The 21,257-nt window shown below is 47.3% G+C and overlaps 1 protein-coding gene across 1 annotated transcript in view; it reads left to right on the top strand.

Annotated features, from left to right (window-relative positions):
• Positions 1-2,527: 2,527 nt before the first annotated feature.
• The window catches only part of tprb (translocated promoter region b, nuclear basket protein), a 22,058-nt gene continuing 3,328 nt past the window's right edge, over positions 2,528-21,257 (top strand). Inside the window, exons 1-42 of the mRNA XM_030771397.1 lie at positions 2,528-2,678; positions 3,352-3,456; positions 3,575-3,648; positions 3,740-3,836; positions 4,024-4,127; positions 4,288-4,452; positions 4,787-4,879; positions 4,976-5,056; positions 5,233-5,320; positions 5,502-5,642; positions 5,854-5,948; positions 6,217-6,414; positions 6,736-6,843; positions 6,973-7,202; positions 8,191-8,354; positions 8,449-8,585; positions 8,780-8,928; positions 9,226-9,388; positions 9,479-9,613; positions 9,949-10,089; positions 10,236-10,412; positions 11,216-11,374; positions 11,490-11,642; positions 11,778-11,894; positions 12,174-12,377; positions 12,673-12,860; positions 14,058-14,205; positions 14,409-14,546; positions 14,673-14,804; positions 15,003-15,133; positions 15,454-15,680; positions 15,940-16,064; positions 16,255-16,453; positions 16,618-16,814; positions 17,371-17,432; positions 17,566-17,762; positions 18,222-18,500; positions 18,751-18,896; positions 19,073-19,153; positions 19,308-19,526; positions 20,551-20,691; positions 20,991-21,084. Of these exons, the coding sequence (XP_030627257.1) occupies positions 2,528-2,678; positions 3,352-3,456; positions 3,575-3,648; positions 3,740-3,836; positions 4,024-4,127; positions 4,288-4,452; positions 4,787-4,879; positions 4,976-5,056; positions 5,233-5,320; positions 5,502-5,642; positions 5,854-5,948; positions 6,217-6,414; positions 6,736-6,843; positions 6,973-7,202; positions 8,191-8,354; positions 8,449-8,585; positions 8,780-8,928; positions 9,226-9,388; positions 9,479-9,613; positions 9,949-10,089; positions 10,236-10,412; positions 11,216-11,374; positions 11,490-11,642; positions 11,778-11,894; positions 12,174-12,377; positions 12,673-12,860; positions 14,058-14,205; positions 14,409-14,546; positions 14,673-14,804; positions 15,003-15,133; positions 15,454-15,680; positions 15,940-16,064; positions 16,255-16,453; positions 16,618-16,814; positions 17,371-17,432; positions 17,566-17,762; positions 18,222-18,500; positions 18,751-18,896; positions 19,073-19,153; positions 19,308-19,526; positions 20,551-20,691; positions 20,991-21,084 (6,133 nt within the window). The remainder of the gene's footprint in view (positions 2,679-3,351; positions 3,457-3,574; positions 3,649-3,739; positions 3,837-4,023; positions 4,128-4,287; positions 4,453-4,786; positions 4,880-4,975; positions 5,057-5,232; positions 5,321-5,501; positions 5,643-5,853; positions 5,949-6,216; positions 6,415-6,735; positions 6,844-6,972; positions 7,203-8,190; positions 8,355-8,448; positions 8,586-8,779; positions 8,929-9,225; positions 9,389-9,478; positions 9,614-9,948; positions 10,090-10,235; positions 10,413-11,215; positions 11,375-11,489; positions 11,643-11,777; positions 11,895-12,173; positions 12,378-12,672; positions 12,861-14,057; positions 14,206-14,408; positions 14,547-14,672; positions 14,805-15,002; positions 15,134-15,453; positions 15,681-15,939; positions 16,065-16,254; positions 16,454-16,617; positions 16,815-17,370; positions 17,433-17,565; positions 17,763-18,221; positions 18,501-18,750; positions 18,897-19,072; positions 19,154-19,307; positions 19,527-20,550; positions 20,692-20,990; positions 21,085-21,257) is intronic.

The raw sequence follows: 21,257 nt of genomic DNA, 5'->3' as shown, positions 1-21,257 counted from the left end.
GGCCTTGCTGGTTTACAGAAGGGAAAATATTTATCATCGTTTTTTTCTCCTTCCTCAGGCTAACATCCTAGATTGTTCCGGCACGATCGGCGCAAGCCTTAACTCACCGAAACGCACGTTCGTAAGTTCTCTGGGTTTTTCTCTTGCACGGGAATCATCAGGTCGATTCCGACGGTACAGAGGACAACAGGCCAGAGGTCTGTGATTCTTTGTTGATAAGTCCAGCCCACATTCTTTGGAGATCGCTGGGGGGGGGGGGGGGAATCAATAAATTAATTTTTTCCTTCTTATATAAATGTAACATACAAGTATATTTCAAATCACGTATAGATAATACTGTCCTTACAGCTGACGTCTGGGTTTAAGTGACCAACGATCACCTATAAAAGTAGGTAGGAAGCTTAAAAAAAAAGAAAAAAAAGAACTCACTTTTGGGTTTTGACAATCTATCATCCAGCTGCTGATTCTGTCATAAAACTATTAAAGAAAAATATTTCCTCTCCTAAATCATGGCAGAGCATCAAGTTGTATTAGCGTAAGAGTAACCGAAAACAACAACAACAACAACAACAACAACAAAAATCAAGCATTGTTTGCAAAATTCTACTGTAAATGACCCTGCAAAACATATTTTTTCATCCTGATGAAAAATCAAAAGAGGGTCTTTGGTACTGATAAACAAAACCATTCAACTAAGTGGCCAGAGATTTAAAAAAAAAAAAAAAAAAAGCTTTAATTTGTGATTATGCCAACAGTAGGGAGAGGATACTTCTTGGTGGTTGAGCACATGTAGACGATTGCTCTTTCAGAAGTGTCCTCCTCAGATGACTCCCAAAACCTGTCCTCTGACAGGTGAGCCTCAACAGCAAGCATGGACTGAAACAATTCAACATACAAATTCATTCATTTACTCACATCTCAGTTCATTAAGAGGACCTGAATTCAACTAGATAAGGTCAATTCACAAAACAACCAAAGGAATGCAAAAAAAAGTTCAACAGTGAGGATTAAAGTAAGCGGTTAGCTACGGGGTGAAAAATGTCTTACCCGTGTAAGTTTACTTTGGATGTCTTTTTGACGGCCGGATGACGTGATCAGAAACATACCAATCACTGACAAACCTCCAGGCAACATCCTGTCAACCTGACACATCCAGCAATGCAGAGAGGACAGTTTACAACAGTTCCTAAAACACCATTACTGAATGCAGTATCCCCGAACAAAATGAACTTCCTGTGTCGTTAACATTCGATTCTCATTCACATCAAAAAGTACCTTAATATCGATGAAAATTATCATTGGAAAATAAATCACATTAACCCGAATGAGACGAACTAGGCAAGACTTGTCTTTCTCGTGTCTGATTTCTGACCTGCTCAGCGTGATCTATGATCCACTGCTTGTCATTGTCATTAATTAGGTAGTATAGCTCTTTTCCTGAAGCCGTCTCACCAAATTTAGTCCGCACGGCAAGCACCACAAATTCTTTCTGATATCGCAGAATGAGAAACATGAACGAAAACAATGAAAACAATATTAAAGTATTCTTCACTCCTTGATGGTATATGTCTGGGAAATCTGAACTGACCAATACCTGACCAATTAGAAAGCCACAGGCGTAAGTAACATTCTCACTAATGCTTTGCAGGTACTTCTGGACCACAGTATCCACGACGAGACCTTTACCCATTTTCACTTCTGATACCCTGAGACAAAAAAAACATGTGTTGATAAAACTGTGAGGATAAATATTCTGTTATTCTATTCTGTTCCATTCTATTTACAGACTGAGACCGGTAGCAGTTCTGGAGTAGTGAAATAGTATTTGTAATCCTGCACGCTTTGTAAAATGGACTGACACTGAAAAATATTGCCACGAGTAGAGTGAATATTGAAACAAGGCCTACCTGTGACCTTTGGATGAACTGAGCGACAAATTTTTGTGGTCTCCCTGTTATACTTGATTCATCTCGGACAAAGGGTTTACCGCGACGGAAAGAAATACGTCAAGACTAATAGCAGTCTGGTGCTCTTTGAACGCAGTATGAATGGAGTTCTGGAATGCAAATGCATTGTGACAGTCAACACGCAGGGCGATTTCTGACTCGTCCTTTGGAAATTTTCTGAGAGGAGCATGTGGCTCTGGAATATGAATATTAACGTTAATGTTACTTGGCTGTTTGATGCATGAAACAGAGTTTAAAGTTAGTATCTGAGTGTTTGAGTTCCACGCAACGAAAAATGTATAAACTTTTCGCCCATTTCCAATTTCCCGCAGTGCTTAACGGTTTAAATAAAAAAAGAAATAACCAACCCACGGCTTTGTTATATTAAATATCAAAGGTATAGTCTACACCAGAAATTCTGATTTGTTATAGCATCCTGTCTGTGTACCGGGATAAAGCACAGACCGACCCAAGTTTCATCTCCGGTCCAGTAGGTGGCGGTAATTTTATCTTTTTATTTACAACTTTCCGTGAAAGTGTAGCGCAGCAACAAACCACGGGCGACGTAGTTGACATGAAAAATGGCGGCAGTGTTGCAGCAAATATTAGAACGTCCTGAAATAACAAAACTTCCGAAAGCCATCCAGAGTAAACTGGAAAAGTTTTTGTCTGAGCAGCAATGTGAAATCGATTCTCTGAAAGCCCACCAGGAGCAATACCGAGTGGACAGTGGTAAAGATCTGTTAATGTGTCTGTCAGTATGCGAAGCTCACGGTGCTTTCCAGTCCTGCTAGCTAAACTAATGTTATGTTGGTGGACAGCTCTTCTTTTGCTCAATTCACATGCTTAGGGCTGCTCGCAGACCTCTCATAAGCAGCGCAAGCAGTTTTTCACTACGTTAATTTGGTTAAAAGTTTATTAACTGTAGTTAAGAGCAACGTGCTAGCCAACCTCCGACAAGTTCAATACGAAGCGTGCTAATGACTGCTAGCTAGTTTAGCGGCAGAGATCAACACTAACCAGACTCGAACTTTGGTGGTAAATTAACACATTTGCTTTTTGTAAAGTTACCTAGCCACAGTACACCGACTCCCTGAAAATTCAGTATCTGTTCGGAGGTGGCCATTTGAACCATTTGTATATCTTTGTAGCTTAGTCGGTAAGAAATTAGTCGTACGTTAGCTTTGAAAGTTTCATTTTCAACCCGGTCGGAATACGTGGTTAACACAAACCACTAATAAGGTCACTCCAGTGTAGCCTACAAACAATTAACGGTTCGTCTTGCAGAGACGCCTACATATGAGCAGCATGTCCTGTTAACAGACAAGTGTTCAGACCGTTCAGGGAATTATCTCTCTTGGCTACCGAATAATCACATTCCGTACTGCATGTCTTTTACTCGTAGAACAACAGTACTTTGACATAGAGAAGCGCTTTGCAGAAAGCCAGGATCAATTTGTGTCACAAACACAGGAACATCAGAGACTCAAAGAGGAGTTCAGCAAGCTCGGTGAGTGTAACAGGATTCAACTTAAAAGTAATCACTCTATCCAGGGCCAAACCCGAAGTCATTACCCCTTCTGTTAAACCAGACCACACAAATGGCTGATTGCACTTTTGTTTCGCAGAGGATGAGTTGAAATGTTTACGGGAAAGGAACAAGGAGTATGAGACTTCCCAGGAGAAACTGGAGGCGCGGCAGGTAGGTCGTCTTTCCTCTGGAACGAACCGCTTTTTAAACATGGCTGTGCTGTATAGGAGGGATTTGACTTAACATGACAACCTTGATGCAGAGCCAGCTGTCAAAAGCCAAGGATGATCTCGAGGTGGAGAAGCGAGAGCTGGTTCGGACCCTGGAGAGGAGGTCCCAGGAGCTGGAGCATCAGAGCGGTACGAGAGTGGTTCTTTTGGGGTTTTTTTTTTAGTTATGCTTTTAAAACGTGCCATGCTCTCAAACGCTCATTTCTCTGTGGTTTGATCAGCTTAAGTTGTACCGCTTTAGATCATTCGCAGTACTGTTGTGTCGCTAATGTGGGAGAACTGACTTGCTCGTTTGGTGGTGTCCTGATTGTTTCAGAGGACCTTAAGAGGCTAAATGACAAACTGATGGAGGTCAACGCAGCAAAACTAGAGCTGCAGATCAAAGTGGATGAGCTGGAGGCTGCAGAAGTCTCCATAAAGGTAAGAACGGGCAGCCACTCGTTCAGAAAAGCTACGTACCACGGTTGCACGCAGCGCTGGTTTTATAGCAGAGACAGAAAAACGATCAATACCGCGGCTACATTGTTGCATGCTGTGTGGCATTGTCATGTTTTGACTGTTGCGTCTGACCTCCCAACAGTACAGGGAGAAGCGTGTGGAGCAGGAGAAGGAGTTGCTTCAGGGTCAGGTGACCTGGCTGAACGCGGAGCTGAAGGCCAAGAGCGAGGAGCTGTTGGCTCTCTCCCGACAGAAGGGCAACGAGATCCTAGAGCTCAAATGCAGCTTGAGCAACAAAGATGACGAGGTGAGGTCGAAATCCCCCGTGTCAAACATAACGCCCTCAGAATTGGGGTAGGGTTATTTCAGAAAGTTGAGAGATACTTCGTAATAAAGTCTCTCTTTTTTTTTTTTTTTTTTTTTTTTTTTTTCTTTTTAATTTTCTATTCCAAAACATTGATGAAATCTTTTGTAGCAGTTTTGTTAGTTATTTTGTAATGTAATGTTTCATTTGTAATGTGATTCAATTCTAGAACAGAAATTCTGACTTGGCTGTTAAATGTTGTGTCCCAACTACAACTCAGATTGTGTTTTATGATGAATTATCATAATTCTGCTTTATGTTGCTCATCTCATCACAGGTTACCAGATTACAAGAGCAGCTTGCCAGTCAGAAGGGATCCAATGAGAATCTTCAGAAACAAGCAGAGGAGCTGATTAGCAAACTGAAAGAGGTCAGGACCTTCTGCATTTCCAAAATCAAAGTCAACATGACACAACCTGAAACACTAGCCTTAAAATATGTCTTCATTTTCCCTCCCTGCTATTAGGCCAAAGAACAGCAAACCGGTATGGAGGAGAAGTTTCAGAATGAGCTAAATGCTAACATCAAGCTCTCAAACCTGTACAAGGTAAAGTTTTCCATGCTGCAACTCTTCATGTTGTGTTCGTGTGATCACGGTGTGTTTATTTGTTTGTTTGTTTGTTTGTTTGTTTTTTTTTCCCTCTCAATAAGGAGTCTCTCCACCGACTCCTTAGCAGCACTGTTCTCGGACCCTTGTTTAAAATGTATTACTGGTTTTGACAGGGAGCGGCCGCTGACTCGGAGGCTAAAAGTGAGGAGCTGAGCGGAGCCGTGGAGGAGCTTCACAAACTCCTGAAGGAGGCAGGAGAAGGTGAGAGTGACTCCCCTATATCATTGCTCGTCACAACCCTTAAAGTATCGGCCCCGCCCCCTTTTCGGGCTTCCCCCTTACCCAATCAGAGCCTAGACCTTAGAGCTACGCTCAGCCTGAGGCCAGGTTTGGGCTTGTCTTTTGGATTCGCCTTTTTTCATTTTGTTTCTCCTCTTCTCAGCTAATAAAGCTCTGGAGGCGAAGATGGCAGAAATGGATAGCTCCAAGGATAAACTGGTGGTTGAGTTGAAGGAGAGAGTCAGCAGCCTGGAGAAAGAACTGGACAACGCCAACGAGCTGCTCTCAGACACCAGACATAGAGGTGAGTCATTCAGAATTGATATTTCGTCCGGCGCATACTGATTCTGTCATCGGAGACAAACGTGCATTAGCGTTCGGTGTGTGCGCTCTGCTTTATTCTTAAATGGTAGTGCTTATTGTGCTTGGGGTCTTAGTCATCAAATGATTTTTTTCCCCGCCTGATTGAATGGCTCTCTGACTCTGGTGTGATGTTTGTTTAGGCGGGGCTGGAGCCGCCTCTGTTCTCACAGAGGAGCAGTTGACCACCATGTCTCCGACCGCCGCGGCCGTCTCCAAAATCATCAAACCTGGCATGAAACTCACAGAGGTACTCAACCAGGACCCTTTCTGCCAGCTTTAGACTGTCACAGAGCCTTATTCTGGCCTCTCTCTCGCTCTCTCTCTTTCTGTTTGTCAAATATCTCTCCTGTTGTGGGAGAGTGCCTGCTTTGCATTAGAGAGCGTCAGACTTTTGACTTTTAAATGGTAAAAAAAAAAAAATCAGAGTCTAGTTTGGGTGGTTTTCTACTGACCGTTGTCTCTGTATGTATTTAGTTTTTCCGTCTGCTGATAATACCTGGTCTGTTTGTTTCCAGTTGTACACAGCCTATGTGGAGTCACAGGAGCAGCTGCAGCTGGAGAAGCTGGAGAACAAGAGGCTGAATAAGTATCTGGATGACATCGTGCAGGAGGTGGAGGCCAAAGGGCCCATCCTGAAGAGACAGAGGGACGAACACGAGCGCATGCAGAAGTCCGTGGCCAGTCTGTCAGCCAAACTGGAACAAGCCGTCAAGGTGAGAGGGGCAGAGCAAGGGCGGGACTTGTCACAGAAGGATGTGGTGGAGAGAGGGGGGAAAAAAACGCGACGCATGTTAAAGCTCCTGGAGAATGTTGAAATGGATCGCGCACATACTATTTTACATGTTTACGCTATTTTACTCCTTTTTACAAGATGAAAACCATGGTAGCTCATGATTTTTGAGCAGTTTTTCCTTTTGCTGTTTGGGGTCTGGGACCCTCTTTAGCCTTCTAAGAAGTCTCATCTAGAGCACAGTGAAAATGAATGCACTTTATTAGAAAATTCAAATCATTTTCGTGTGTGGTTGTCCTCTCAGGAGGTGCATCGCTTGCAGAGGGAGGCTGATGAAGCCAACAAGCGCGCATCTCATTTGGAAAGAGACAACCAGAGGTTTGAGGTCCACCAAGCTGACTTGGCTCAACAGGTAAGACCTAAAAACCAACACATAAAAGCTACATTTTGTCACCCTCATCAAAATGTCCAGTTTCATTCCATTTTATCGCGCTTACTGAACGCCCGTTGAGAGTGTTTCTGTTCTCTGTCCCCTCCCCAGGTGCGTGTATTGCTGATTGAGCTGGAGGAGGCGCGCGGAAACCACGTCGCCAGGGACGACGAACCCGTGTGCTCGGCGGACGTGAGCAGCACGTCCGAGGTGATCTCGCAGCACCTGGTGACCTTCCGCAGCGTCGAGGAGCTCCAGCAGCAAAACCAGCGCCTCCTGGCGGCGATCCGAGACCTCGGCGAGGCGCAGGAGGCGAAGGAGCTGGAGGCGGACTCAGCCAAGTGAGTCTGCGACCCACAGATAGAGGAGATCTTAAAACCATGTTACGCTCTGATCTGGTTCAGGGGTTTGCACACCTGTAGTCTTCAGTGTCAGGAGAGCAGGTGCCTGGCCGTTTAGAACAGACAGGAGGAAGAGTGAGACCTGTAGTCTTCAGTGTCAGGAGAGCAGGTGCCTGGTTGTTTAGAACAGACAGGAGGAAGAGTGAGACCTGTAGTCTTCAGTGTCAGGAGAGCAGGTGCCTGGCCGTTTAGAACAGACAGGAGGAAGAGTGAGACCTGTAAGGAGGAAGAGTGAGACCTGTAGTCTTCAGTGTCAGGAGAGCAGGTGCCTGGTTGTTTAGAACAGACAGGAGGAAGAGTGAGACCTGTAGTCTTCAGTGTCAGGAGAGCAGGTGCCTGGCCGTTTAGAACAGACAGGAGGAAGAGTGAGACCTGTAGTCTTCAGTGTCAGGAGAGCAGGTGCCTGGCCGTTTAGAACAGACAGGAGGAAGAGTGAGACCTGTAAGGAGGAAGAGTGAGACCTGTAGTCTTCAGTGTCAGGAGAGCAGGTGCCTGGTTGTTTAGAACAGACAGGAGGAAGAGTGAGACCTGTAGTCTTCAGTGTCAGGAGAGCAGGTGCCTGGCCGTTTAGAACAGACAGGAGGAAGAGTGAGACCTGTAGTCTTCAGTGTCAGGAGAGGTGGTGCCTGGCTGTTTAGAACAGACAGGAGGAAGAGTGAGACTTGTGGTCTTCAGTGTCAGGAGAGCAGGTGCCTGGCCGTTTAGAACAGACAGGAGGAAGAGTGAGACCTGTAAGGAGGAAGAGTGAGACCTGTAGTCTTCAGTGTCAGGAGAGCAGGTGCCTGGTTGTTTAGAACAGACAGGAGGAAGAGTGAGACCTGTAGTCTTCAGTGTCAGGAGAGCAGGTGCCTGGCCGTTTAGAACAGACAGGAGGAAGAGTGAATGAGAAAGTGAAGAGCTGAACTCTTCCCCCCTCTCTCTCTTTCAGGTGTGCAGAGTTGGAGAAGAGTCTGGAAAAAGCTCAGAGTGAGCTGGAACAGCTGAGGGAACAGCGCGCTCATCAGATGCAGCTGGCCGAATCCATCGTCCGCCAGAGAGACATGTACCGTGTCCTGCTGGCCCAAGCCACCGGAGTCAGCTTCCCCCAGCAAGGTAATATACGCACATACCTCCTTTCAAGACGCTCAAAGTCAGTTGCATACAAAACAATACGCGCACTCCACCATGACACTCTGTTCTCCTGTAGGAGCAGCTTCCGAGGAGTTCTCCCTGACCTCCACCCCTCGTCGGTCTCCTGCAGTCACGCCCACCGCGGCCACACCCACCGGACTGGTCGCCATGGAATCCACTGAGACCGTTGAAGCTAAGGCCGCCCTCAAACAGGTAAGTTCAGGAAGTTGTGGCCAAAGGAATGTCGTAAACCAATCAGCGAGCATTTTTCATATGGTAGTGAATCTGCTCACTAGAGGGCAGCAGTGAGCCACATCAACGTGCTCTCAGCATATCGGGGTTACAAAGTGGAATTTATAAAAGCTGCACTCTGCCATCTGGTAACGTGTGTGTCGGTGTGTGTGCAGCTGCAGGAGGTGTTTGCGGGCCTTAAGAAGGAAAAGGCGGAGAGTGAGAAGGCTCTGACGGAGCAAAACGAGAAACTGCAGGAGCAGGTTTCTGAGCTGCGCTCCCAAAACGCTAAAATCTCCACCCAGCTTGAGTTTGCCTCCAAACGGTCAGTCTTTCAAAGTTCACCTCAGACCTCAGTCAAATGCATCACCACACTGATAATTAGCAACTGACCGCCAATGTGAATAGCACATCCCCTGAGTCTTCATGATCAGATCAAATATCACATTAATGCCTTTATGTAGGATGAATTTCCTCTATGGAGAATTGTGTCTCCGTACTTTCGGTGGTACTAGTATTGTAGCTAAATACTCTGATTTTAAGTTTTAGGTAAGCTACGATTGAGTGTAATATGCAGGGGTTTTTTTTTCGTTTTGTTTTATTTTGGTTTTGTTTGCCCCAGGTACGAGATGTTGCAGGATAACGTCGAGAGTTACCGAAAGGAGATTGCCTCTCTCAGAGAAAAGGGTCAGAAGCTGACGACCACGGCCCAGAAGAACGAGCAGACCATCCACACGCTCACCCAGGACCTGCAGGCAGCCAATGAGAAACTGTCGATGGCTGAGGTCAGCGATCTGCTCTTTTTTGTTTTTTTTTTCTCTCTTTCCTGTGTGTGAGAGAGCTGAGCGTGTTTTAACGCAGCGCTCTTTCCTCAGTCTCAGGCAGAGAGCCTGCGTAAAGAGAGGGACATGCTCAGGATAGCAGAGTCCAGACTGACCCAGGAGAAGGAATCCATCCTCAGTCAGCAGCGTGGACAGAACCTGCTGCTTACCAACCTCAAATCCATACAGGTACTGGCCGACGCCCACCCGCCTCCTCCACTCAGCCACTTAGAACAGACACACCTGCCTGTCTTTGGTGGAACCAAGCTCTGGAGTGTTACGGTGATATTTTTCCGAGTTGATTTTGAAAAAGAAGTCTGGTTTTCGGTGTAATGGCCGGAAAAGGCAAGGAACCGAATTAAATGAATGAATGTCACAGCGCTGTGAAACAGATTGTTTGTTGTAGTACCTGTGTGTGAGGAACTCTAGTGTTTTTGTATGGACACTGGAGTGACAGAGGTAACTGTGCACTTTAGCAGTGTGTCTGAGCAGGGAATTCAGTGCTCTGTGTGCTTTGTCTCCAGGCCACTCTGGAACGGTCTGACACTGAGACCAGGCAGCGTCTGAACGCTCAGGTCGAGAAGCAGGAGAGAGAGATCGCTCAGCTCCAGAAGAGACTGGAACACGAAGTCGAGCAGAGACACCTCCAGAGCCGTAACCAAGATGTAAGCGCGGCCCCCTTCGCTCATTCGCCCGCCCCTCCTTCCGAAATCTCTCGTTTTGACCTCAGGTCGGCATCTTCTCGATAGCCACCACCTCTTTGGACCGTTTAATCGTAACACACGTCTCCATCCTCCTCTCCCGGGAGCAGGTACAGGTGCTGGATGCTAAGAAACAGCTGGAGGCACAGGTTGCTCTCCACCAGAAGACCAAGGAGCTGCTGAGTGCTGCCCAGTTGGAGCTCAACACCCTCAGGCTGCAGCTGAACAGCGGAGATGGCCGCATGTCCTCCCCCACCGCCCAGGGCGCGGCCTTCAGAGGTCAGAACGCACAACATGCCGGAACGTTCCGGAGCGCCAGTGTTTGCCGCTTGTGCAAACGATCGATTACTTGTTCGTTACGCTTTCCCTCTTCCTTATTTTGCTGTTAGGATATGCATCAAGTGTTCAACAGAATTGTTTCCTGTAATCGTCCAACTTGTTTACCTCAGGAAGCAGTCAGATTTACATAAGCGTTGAAGGTCATATTACGCCACTGATAAGAGTAATGTAGTCGTGCGCTAGCTAAAGGTTGGCCGTAGTTCTTTTCAGGCCACAGATTGGTCACCGCTCTTGTGGACTGTGATGCCTCAACCGTTTGCTCATTTTAATTTGAATGTGGTGCAGGGTTCAGACTGTTTTGTGATGAATGAAAACTTCAGTAAGACTTTGTTTTGCACGTTTGATTATTTTCTTATGGCTTTGGGTGCCTGTAAAGCAGTAATGCTGTAACCATACAGGGGCCTGTTTTGGCCCATCTGGGCCATAAAAAGTAGCCTAGTTGAATGGGTCTGTTTTGTGTATAGAGTACACCTCATGTTAGCTCATGGTCATTTCTAAGACTCTAAAAAGACTCTGATCCCTGCTCTTAAACATGGAATTGTGAAACTTATTGTCCAAGGCACAGAGCGCTGTTTCTCCAGGGTATCCGGTCACCATGTCTAACATCCTTGTATCCAAAGGAATGTGGGATACTTTTGAATACCTCATCGGCGTTCTCTGACATCAGCTTTCCTCTGTTGTCCTCTCGCACTCACTGACTCTCACTCCTTCCCCATGTCCCTGCCGTTCTCTCCTCCCCGCAGGACTCCAGGGCTCGGAGACTGACGTGGAGGAGCTGCGTGGCCGTCTGAGACAGGCGGAGGCGCAGGCGGAGGAGCTGGCCGAGCGACTGAGGACAACCGTCGCCAGCATGGAGCAGTACAGGACCATGAGCCTCAGCCTGGAGGAGTCTCTGGAGAAGGAGAAACAGGTGAGAAGGAGATGGAGAGAAGAGAAGACATGGAGTTCAGGATGTTATCTGTGTATTCTCTCAGGTTGGTTGCAATACCTCTCTCTCTCTGTCTCTTTCTCTCTCGGTGTGTCAGGTGACGGAGCAGGTGCGCTCCTCCATCGAGGCCCAGATGAGGGAAGCTCAGGAGCAGCAGCGGCAACTGGAGCAGAAGCTTCTGGAAGTGGAGAAGGAGAAACAGGGGATGCAGGAGGAGAGCCGCAAAGCCGTGTCCGCAGTGGAGCAGCAGGTGTGTTAAGCTCAACAATCGAGACAATGCTCCCAGGCAGAGTTGGATGGAAATTTAGCCTCAACAGCTACAGAGCTGAAGTTTCTGTGTGTGTGTGTGTGTGTGTGTGTGTGTGTGTGTGTGTGTGTTGGTTAGATGACTGAGCTCAGGAGGAATCTGACCAACGTCCAGACTGAACTACAGGAAGCCTTGCAGAGGGCATCAGTCGCTGCCTCCCAGGAACAGCAGGCTATCTTGGACTGTCAGCAGCAGGTGAGCGGCTAGACGCCAACATGGATATATGACAATATGTTGAAAGGATTACTTCCAAAGTATGGTATGAAAACAAAGGTCACTTTTTAGTGTCCTCTTCGTTTTTCCAAGAGTCTTTTATTTTAAGACTTTTGTTGAAATGTTACTCATATGTCAGAAGAATCACTTGTCAACATTTCTCCCATATCGCATCAACTTTATCCACTTCAGTCAATCACTACGGTTTTGCGACCTGTCCGCCCTTGTTGTCATGGTAACCCCCTCCGTTCCCGCTGATAGGTTAAGCTGGCCGCCGAGGCCCAGGATAAGTACGAGCGGGAGCTGATGTTGCACGCGGCTGACGTGGAGGCCCTCCAGGCAGCCAAGGCTCAGGTCCAGCAGGCAGCCCAGCTCAGACAGCAGCTGGAGGAGAGAGCTCAGAGAGCCAGCGCCCAGCTCATGGAGGCCCGCATTTCCTGGGAGGAACAGGAAAAGATACTCAAGGCAAGCATTCGGGATGATCAGAAACCTGTAAAAACAGGCTTGGCGTGCAATTGGGACGGCCAAGAAACTGGTCCAAATCTCTCTCGCCTTCTGTTTCTCTTTCTCTATCTTCTGTCTCTGCTGGTGGTCATTACACTCCACTGAGCCTCTAGAACTCTGTAAATATAGCTTACTTTTTTTTTTTTTTCCCAAAAAGGTAACTTTTTGGTTCTGACTGGGAGGAGTTTAATATCTAAAACATGTTTTTAGTAAACTTTAATCAGCGCCTCTCTCTCTCTCTCTCTCTCTCTCTCAGGAGGAGCAGGGTAAGGTGACGACATGCTGTGAGGAGTTGCAGAGACAGAACGAGCTCCTTCACGAGCAGGTTCAGAGCCTGAGCAGTAAGATGGCCACCACCCTGCAGCAGGCAGCCAATGAAAGTCCTCTGAACGTCTCCCTCAGCGAGGAGGGCAAGTCCCAGGAGCAAGTGCTGGAGATCCTCAGGTATTCCCCAGATCTTCTCTCCACACTCCTGCCCTTTGAGTATGTCTATGCTCCATGCAGGGTTATTATCATAAAAACTAAGACGAAAGCTAATGGTTTTTGAGACATTTTCCTCAACTGCAATTAGATCATTTCCCCGAAGAAAATGTAAAACTGAAATTAAAGGGAACTAATAATGATTGCTGAAAAACTAACAAAAGCAAAATAACAAAAGACAGAACAAAATTCTGAGTAGCTACAACTGACAACCATAAGATGGCGGTATTGCATGTCAGGACCTACACTTGCTGACCAATGGAAATAGGCCTTATTAGCAAGTGAAGAAGTCAGATATGTCAGGGAGGAAAGGTGTGAGCCCTGTGTGGGACTATTTCGAATTTAATTGTGAAAGCAGTACAAGCAAATGAACGGTAAATTCAAGTAACAGCTTCTGTGGCATAGAAATGAAAGGGAAAATCCCTCGGATCTTAAAGCTCCCCTTCAAAGTTGCCGTCGACAGGAATACACATTACAGTGTTCATGGAAAAAGATGTAGCGAGACAGCGCGTGAGTGATACTTTTTAGTTAACTGTACTGGCAGGGTTAACCATGGAAACCCGTGTCATTTTTGCCTGAAGTAAATGGTTGGAATATTTAATCATCTTCTTACCTTTTATGTGTATTAACAGGCTTTCAGTCGGAAACAAATGTATCACGTTTGTTAAGTTTAGTCTTTAAATGTTGATATCTTCAACGATACGCAGATTATTTTTTTCATTCTGCGTTAATCCTTGACAGTTTTTGTCCTTCACTAAAGTTACTAAAACTGAAACTAAAATGAAATAGAATTGAAATCCATGAAATAAAAACTAAACCGAAACTAAGGATCCCGCTGGTGAAACTAACGGAAATTAAACGGAAATTCAGATTGAAGACAAACATATTATCAAAATAAAAACGAATTTGAAAATGGAAAACTATTCTAACCTCGGTTCCATGTCTCTACAGCTCCCTCTTTCTCCTTTACTATGTCCTCCTGTCGCTCTTTTATTCATCCCTCTTAGGTGCTTTCTCTGTACCCTGTGTTTTTCTACTTTTTTTTTAACTCTCTGTGTGTGGGTCTGTATCTGCACTTTCCTCATTTTTGGAAGTTCTCTCATCAGCTTCTCTCTCTCTCTCTCTCTCTCTCTCTCTCTCTCTCCTTGCCCTCGTGTTCAGGTTCGTGCGGCGGGAGAAGGAGATTGCTGAGTCCCGGTTCGAGATGGCCCAGGGTGAGAGCCTGAGACACAGACTGAGAGTGGAGCATCTGGAGCGGGAACTGAAGGAGCTTCAGGACAGCCTGAACGCTGAGAGAGAGAGGATGCAGGTGAGTACAGGCAGAATAACCGTGACGAGAGAGGAAACTTTAAACACATACGCAGTAGCAGCAATCACATGTTTGTTTGTTTGTGCTGCTTCAATCGTGAAATTAGCAGTATTAATATCCAAACCGGTAACGTCAAATGTCTGTGTTTGAAGATTGAGTGCAGTTGTATTCACGTGGATGATCTGACCTGTCGTTCCTTAAAGGTCACTGCGAAGACTCTGGCCCAACACGATGAACTGATGAAGAAGACCGAGACCATGAATGTGCTGGTGGAGACCAACAAGATGCTCCGTGAGGAGAAAGAGAAGCTGGAACAGGAGCTGCAGCAGACCCAGGCCAAGGCAAGAGAGAGGCATTAGGCACTTAACCACAGGGTAGCTGGGTTAGAGAAGAGAAATACAATGAGAATTGACATTGTTACGTGTTCTAACCCTGCTCCCCCCTCCCCCGGGCCTTTGGCTGGACAGGTGCGTAAACTGGAGTCAGACATCTCGCCCATGCAGGAGTCCAACGCGGAGCTGAGCGAGAGGAGCGGCATGCTGCAGGCCGAGAAGAAGCTTCTAGAAGAAGAAATCAAGCGTTGGAAGGCCAGAACGCAGGTCAGAATCACCACCTGCTCTCAAACATCCACCTTTTTTTTCTTTTCTTTTTTTTTCTTTTATCGATCTGTGTTCCACACGAACGATGGTCCACGTTTATTACTATTCAAACGTAACATTGACGATATGAGGGGGGAAAAAATGCCCGTTTTGAAACGTTTTAAAACGGTGTTGCTCTGTGACTGCCTGTGTTTGCAGCACCTGGTGAGCCAGCAGAAGGACACAGATCCGGAGGAGTACAAGAGACTCCACTCCGAGAGGGAGGCTCACGTCAAACGCATCCAGCAGCTCACGGAGGAGACGGCACGCCTCAAGGCCGAGGCCGCGAGGTCAGGTCACAGGGTCGCAGAGGGCCCCGCCCCCTCTTTTCTTCCAGCTTTTCTTTTTTCTTTCTTTCTTTCTTTCTTTTTTTTTTTTTTTTTTTTTGTATAGTCATGGAGTTTTCAAACCAAACTTGAAATGTGACTTTCGAGTTTTAAGTATGAGCTCTTATCAGTTGTAGCATCCCTATGTTTTTTTTTTCCTCCCCACATACTCTCACTCTTTTCTCTCACGCCGTCACTCATGCTTTCCCTCCATCCCTCTCTCTCTCTCTCTCTCTCTCTCTCTCTCTCTCTCTCTCTCTCTCTCTCTCTCTCTCGCTCCGCAGGAGCAGTGGCGCGGTGACCACGCTGCAGTCTCAGCTGCAGGCGCTGAGGGAGAATTTGGGGAAGGTCTCCACCGAGAGAGACAGCCTGAAAAAGGAGGTGGACACCAAGGCGGCGGACATCCAAGAGAAACTGAAGACCATCACTCAGGTCAAGAAGATCGGACGCCGATATAAAACCCAGTACGAGGAGCTCAAGGTGGAGCACGACAAGGTACGTTCCTCAGCCTGTCTTCTTTTTTGGGGGGTTTTTTACGAAATCCCCCCCAAAAAAGCATCCGCTGAAAAGCTTCGTAGACCCATGCCTGCCTGAAGCAAAGACCAAAGTTTAGGACCGCCCCCCTTTCCCGCCGTTCAAACAACATTTCCTTTTCCAGACCCGACTGATCTGTAGTGCTTTGCTGTGTAGAGTTTGAGCTAGACTTTGAATTGATAGATTTTTAAAGGACTTTCTAACGGTTCCTGCCCCTCAGATGGTCGCTGCCATAGCCACAGCTCCAACTCAGAGGGGCCCGCAGGCTTCAGACCAGGAGCTCCAGTCTCTCCGAGACTCTCTCAGCCAATCAGAGACCAGGATCAGGGAGCTGGAGAGTCAAGTGGAAAACCTGAACAAGGTGAGAGGACGGCTAGAGACACTACAGGTGGTGTGAGCTATGAACGTGTTGTGAAATTTGGATGTTTACATTCTATAATCTCGTTTGAAAAGACTTGTACGTCACATCTGACCAGTGTGTGATGCTACCTCAGCTCCCATGCATTTAATCAGCGAGTTTTTATATTTGGAGGTATGTGTGTCCTCCACAGACGGCGTCTGAGCGGGAAACTGAAGCGAGGAACGCGCAGGAGCAGTCCTCCCGCCTGCAGGGGGAGCTGTCTCGACTGAGGCAGGAACTGCAGGAGAAAGGCTCTCAGGAAGAGCAGCTTCGACAGCAGCTGGCCGAGAAGGAGGAAAAGACCAAGAAAGCCTTCCTGGGGGCCAAGCAGAAAATCAACCAACTCATCGGTGAGATTCTCCCTAAGACCGAATCGTGTCGTGTTGAGTTTGTTCATTCATTCAGTCATCCGTTTATTCATTCACTCTAGCTTGTTTTTTTTGTCATCTCTTCTCATCAATGACTCTCTCTCTCTTTTTTGCGTGCCTCGATGTGTGTGTGTGTGTGTGTGTAGCGTCTAAGGATCAGTTGGTGAAGGAGAATGAGGAGCTGAAGCAGCAGAGGGAGGAGCTGGAGGTGAGAGTCAGTGCCCTCAAGTCCAACTACGAGGGACGTCTCAGCCGGCAGGAGAGAGAACTGCGAGACCTCCGTGAGCAACAGGAGAGACACGGCGAGCAAAGAGATGAGCCGACAGAACAAGCCCCCAGCAAGGTACAGGACAATAAGACCCCTGTTTCACTTACAGACACTGCCGTGCTGAAACAAGGCCGCAGAAAAGCGCTTTATCCAAGGCAAAAGACAGCTGGATACAGCTTACATACGTACAACTCATTTAAAATAAACTGGCTGGTGTAAACCCGTGTTGAGGGTAGATGTGATCTCTGTACATGAGGAGATTTTCACCTGCAGGGCTTAGCGTTTTTATGAGCAAATTCAAACAGTTGGACAGTTTGAGTTTTGCACTCGTGTACCCGGGAGATAGTTGGTAAGTTAAATTAAAGGCCTGTTATTGGTGGCTGAATGAAGCCTTTATGATCTGACTGGTGGATAGTTAGTAAGTTGAATTGAAGGCCTGTTATCTGTGACTAAATGAAGCCTTTATGATCTGACTGAGAGATAGTTGGTAAGTTGAATTGAAGGCCTGTTATTGGTGACTAAATGAAGCCTTTATGATCTGACTGAGAGATAGTTGGTAAGTTAAATTGAAGGGTTACTGTTATTGATGACTAAATGAAGCCTTTATGATCTGTCTCAGACTCAAGAACAGCAGAGAACCGTGGAGCAGAGACAGATCACACTAAAGACGACCCCAGCCACCGACAGAGGAAGGTAAGAATGAAAAACAGATGATGTTACATCCTGTAGTAAGACCAAAATCCACACGGATTAGTGTTCCTCTTGTGTAAATCATTCATATGCAGTTGACTTTAAAAAAAAAAAAAAATTTTTTTTTTTTTTGCAGTACCAGCACCTCTGAGCCACCCACTGCCAACATTAAGCCCACTCCGCTGGTGGCCACCCCCAGCAAGCCTCCTGCCATTCCCGGGAACAAGCCGACGCCCAGGGCCAGCATTCGCCCAATGATCACCCCTGCCCCGGTGCCCACACCCACACCCACGGCCACCGTCATGCCCACCACTCAGGTGGAGACCCAGGAAGGTGAGGCCTGCAGTCTGAACTTAACGTAAACTGTCAAAGAAGTTCAGCTTTCTTTACATGGGGTCATTCTGAGAGTGAGAACTGAGATATACACGCTTGTATATTTTACATGGTAAAGACATCTGTAGGTGGAGTTGGTGCATTAGTACTGGTGGATGTTTTTTTTTTTTGTTTGTTTGTTTTGTTTGATTCCTGTAAGACATGGTGACCTGGACATCCATGTGCTTGGTAACTGTGGCATCCTTGATTCTACATGAAACAGAAACGCCATGGATAGAAAGGAATTTAAGTAGTTTCCAGAGAAATACTGTCCACTCTTGATAATGTGTAAAGCATGAAAAAGAATGCCCATACTTGACTATAGTAGTGTAGGGGAAACTGTCCGCTTGTGGTAATGGCCCTTCTTGTGTTTTATTAACTGGAAGTTTTAACCTATTTTTGTCGTTTTGGCCCCGATAGCGATGCAGTCATCAGAAGGTTCAATGGAACATGTGACCGTGTACGGAAGTGCCAGCGGTTCCGTGCGTTCGACCAGTCCTAACGTTCAGACAACACTGGCCCAACCAATGCTGTCTGTCCAGCAGAGCCAAGCCACCGCGTTCGTCCAACCCACCCAGCAACAGAGCCTGCCCCCTGCCGAGCCGGCCAATCAGGAACAGGCGGCTGCCGTAATGATGGAGGCAGCACCCAGCTCACAGGTGGAGAGGCCGTCTACGTCCACAGCTGTGTTTGGGACAGGTACTACACCCCCATGCAACTACAATCGATAAAAAGTCATCATTACCCCCCCCCCCCCCCCCCCCCCCCCAACACACGGTATTACATCAAGATTCGGATCTGGTTGAAAGTCCAGGGTGTATATTTCTCTCTTTAGGTGTTGATATTACTCTAACTGATGTGATGGTTGAAGATGGAGTGATTCTAACTTTGGTTGCGGTCAGGCTAAGAAAAATACTGAACTAAGGAGTTGTGTTCTGATTCTTCGCAGTTTCGGCGACGCCCGGAAACTCCATGACCAAACGCCCACGGGACGAGGAGCAGGAGAGCGCCGCGGCTGACACGGAGACCACGCAGGAAGACCCCTCCGACCCGCCCAACTCCAAAAAACTCCGTATCCAGAGAATGGGCGTGGAGGTGAGTCCCTGTCCCTGTCCCTGTCCCTGGCGCTGCGGTGTCTGCTGCCAAAGCCCAGGCAGTGAGAGAAAGCAGCGGGCATGTGTCCCTGGACTTCCCGTATGACTGTCCCAGGCTGGGCGTACCGCCGTGAGGGAAGGAGAGTTACTGAGAATTGGGTGTTTTTGTCTGTACAGGAGGAGATGTTGGCCGAGGACAGCACTGAAGCCGAGAGCGTGGTGCCAGGGGAGATGCAGGAAGCACCAAACGCCAGCCAGGTGTGTGTGTGTGTGTGTGAGCATTATTTGTCACTCATATCCTGTAACACTCTGTGTTTATTAGGAATCCATGTAAGTGACTGTGGGTGTGTTTGTGCAACTGTGTGTGTGTTTGTGTGACTGTGTGTGTGTGTGTGTGTGTGTGTGTATGCAGGATTTGGAGGCCTATCCCACCCTGCTGGAGGAGGTGGAGGAGGCGGGGGCTTCTCAGTCAGTCCCGGTCGAGCCAATGTTATCTCAGCCGTCCGACGCCTCGCAAGCACACACGCAAGAGGAGCCTGGCCACACCCAGAGCGTCATAGTCATCGACAGCGACACGGACAGCGAAGAGGAGCAGGAGGAGGAGACCGACGAAGAGGAGGAAGAGGAGCAGGTGGGTGACATCGTAAACAAACAAACAAACAAAAAAAACACACCGCTCCAGGTAGAACAGCAAAGTACTCCCGCAGTGACGTTAGTCAGGCCCGGCTGTGCTCTCCCAAACCCAAGCCCGTCCCGGGGGGCGAGGTTGGCCGGCCTCCCCATCCTCTCATCACCGTGTTCTTATCAGAACAGAACTCTGCAGCTTAGCACGGGATGCGTTCGACTGGCTCTGAGCTTAAAGATAAGGCTAATGATCGTTAGTATTATAGCTGGAAAAGAATAATCTGAACTCTTCATATCTACAGCCCTGCGTGTGTGTGTTTTCCCCATAACCTCCTGCTTTTTCCAGGAATAAGGCAGCCGCTGTTAGTGTCCTCAGTTATCACGGCCATGGGAATACACCACGCCTGGTCCGTGGAGCTGTTTTTAAGTGCAGAGGACGATGGTTAAAAAAAAGAAAAAATGGAAACATTGGACCTTAAACTGCCCTTTAAGGCCAGACCCCAAAACCAGTTTTAATCCCTCTAGCCTCATTATCCCTGCTCTAACACGAAAGTCTCACTCTGTTTTTACACAGAATTCAAAGGCTCGGGCTTGGCAAGTCTGTGGCGGCTTGAATAAGGCTTCTTCTGTCGTCTGTGCGCTCTCTGATGTGATTTTTTTTTTAAAAGACACTGTGTTCTGAGCACCAGCCCATGGTTCCAGCGGCTCTAGTGTAGTTGATTAATTTCTGAAATATGACTGCCAGCAGACAGGCTACTCCCACACACTACAGGCCTTTCTGCTGGACTGGTCTAATTAAACTGGCAGAACTATTAAACTTGTGTTGTAAACTGGGCACAGTCAGCCCTGCGGCCAAGGACCATGTTCCTACAAACCAGGGTAAAGGCTCCCTCAGGTTACCATGGGAGCCAACACATGTACAAGAATGATGGTAATAATAAGAATTGAATCTGCATATTCTTTGTACAGTGTGTTGGGCACAGCCTAGCTGACCAAATACACAAAGTGAATATATGTATTTTCTCCATCAGGACTATGAGGAGGAGGAAGAGGAGGACGATGAGGAAGACGATGAAGACGATGATGGTGGGATTGGAGAGGAGGGAGAGGAGAGCAACGAGGGAAGCGGGAGTGGAGACGGCAATGAGGCGTATGAAGGCGACGACACAGAGGTCAGGAGGAAGCCCTGTGTGTTTCCTGTTATCCCAAATTTATTGGCAAGACTGATGCAGGCCCCATTTTGTGTGTGTGTGTGTGTGTGTGTGTGTGTGTTAAGGTTTTGGTTCGTAAAGAGGAAGTTACATGCCCTTCTCTGTCACCGTCTCTTTCAATTCAAACCTTTCGATGGGTCTAGTGAGAATTGCATAAGAAAAGAGCTATAAATGCTTTTCCTCCTCTCTCTCTCTCTCTCTCTCTGTCTCTCTCTCTCTCTCGCTCTCTCTCTCTGTCTCTCTCTGTCTCGCTCTCTCAGGGTGCTGATGTGACTGATCCAGGCACTGAGACAGAGGAGAGTCTTGGAGCGACAGACTCCACCCAACGCATGGCCGACTCTCACTCCGTCAGTGGTAAGCACGCTCTGGTCCAGTCTGTGGAAAATCCAGCTCAGAGGTCAATCATAATCAGTAATGTACCTCCCTGTCCGCCTCTGCCACCCACAGGAAGAAACATAAACTCGCTCATTCAAAATCAGAGGTCATTCGTTTCCTAAGATTCATAAATAGAAACAATCATACTTTGG

Source organism: Chanos chanos, chromosome 4, assembly GCF_902362185.1.
Source record: "Chanos chanos chromosome 4, fChaCha1.1, whole genome shotgun sequence".
Classification (NCBI taxonomy): Eukaryota; Metazoa; Chordata; class Actinopteri; order Gonorynchiformes; family Chanidae; genus Chanos; species Chanos chanos.
This window is presented reverse-complemented; position numbering and strand designations above follow the sequence as displayed.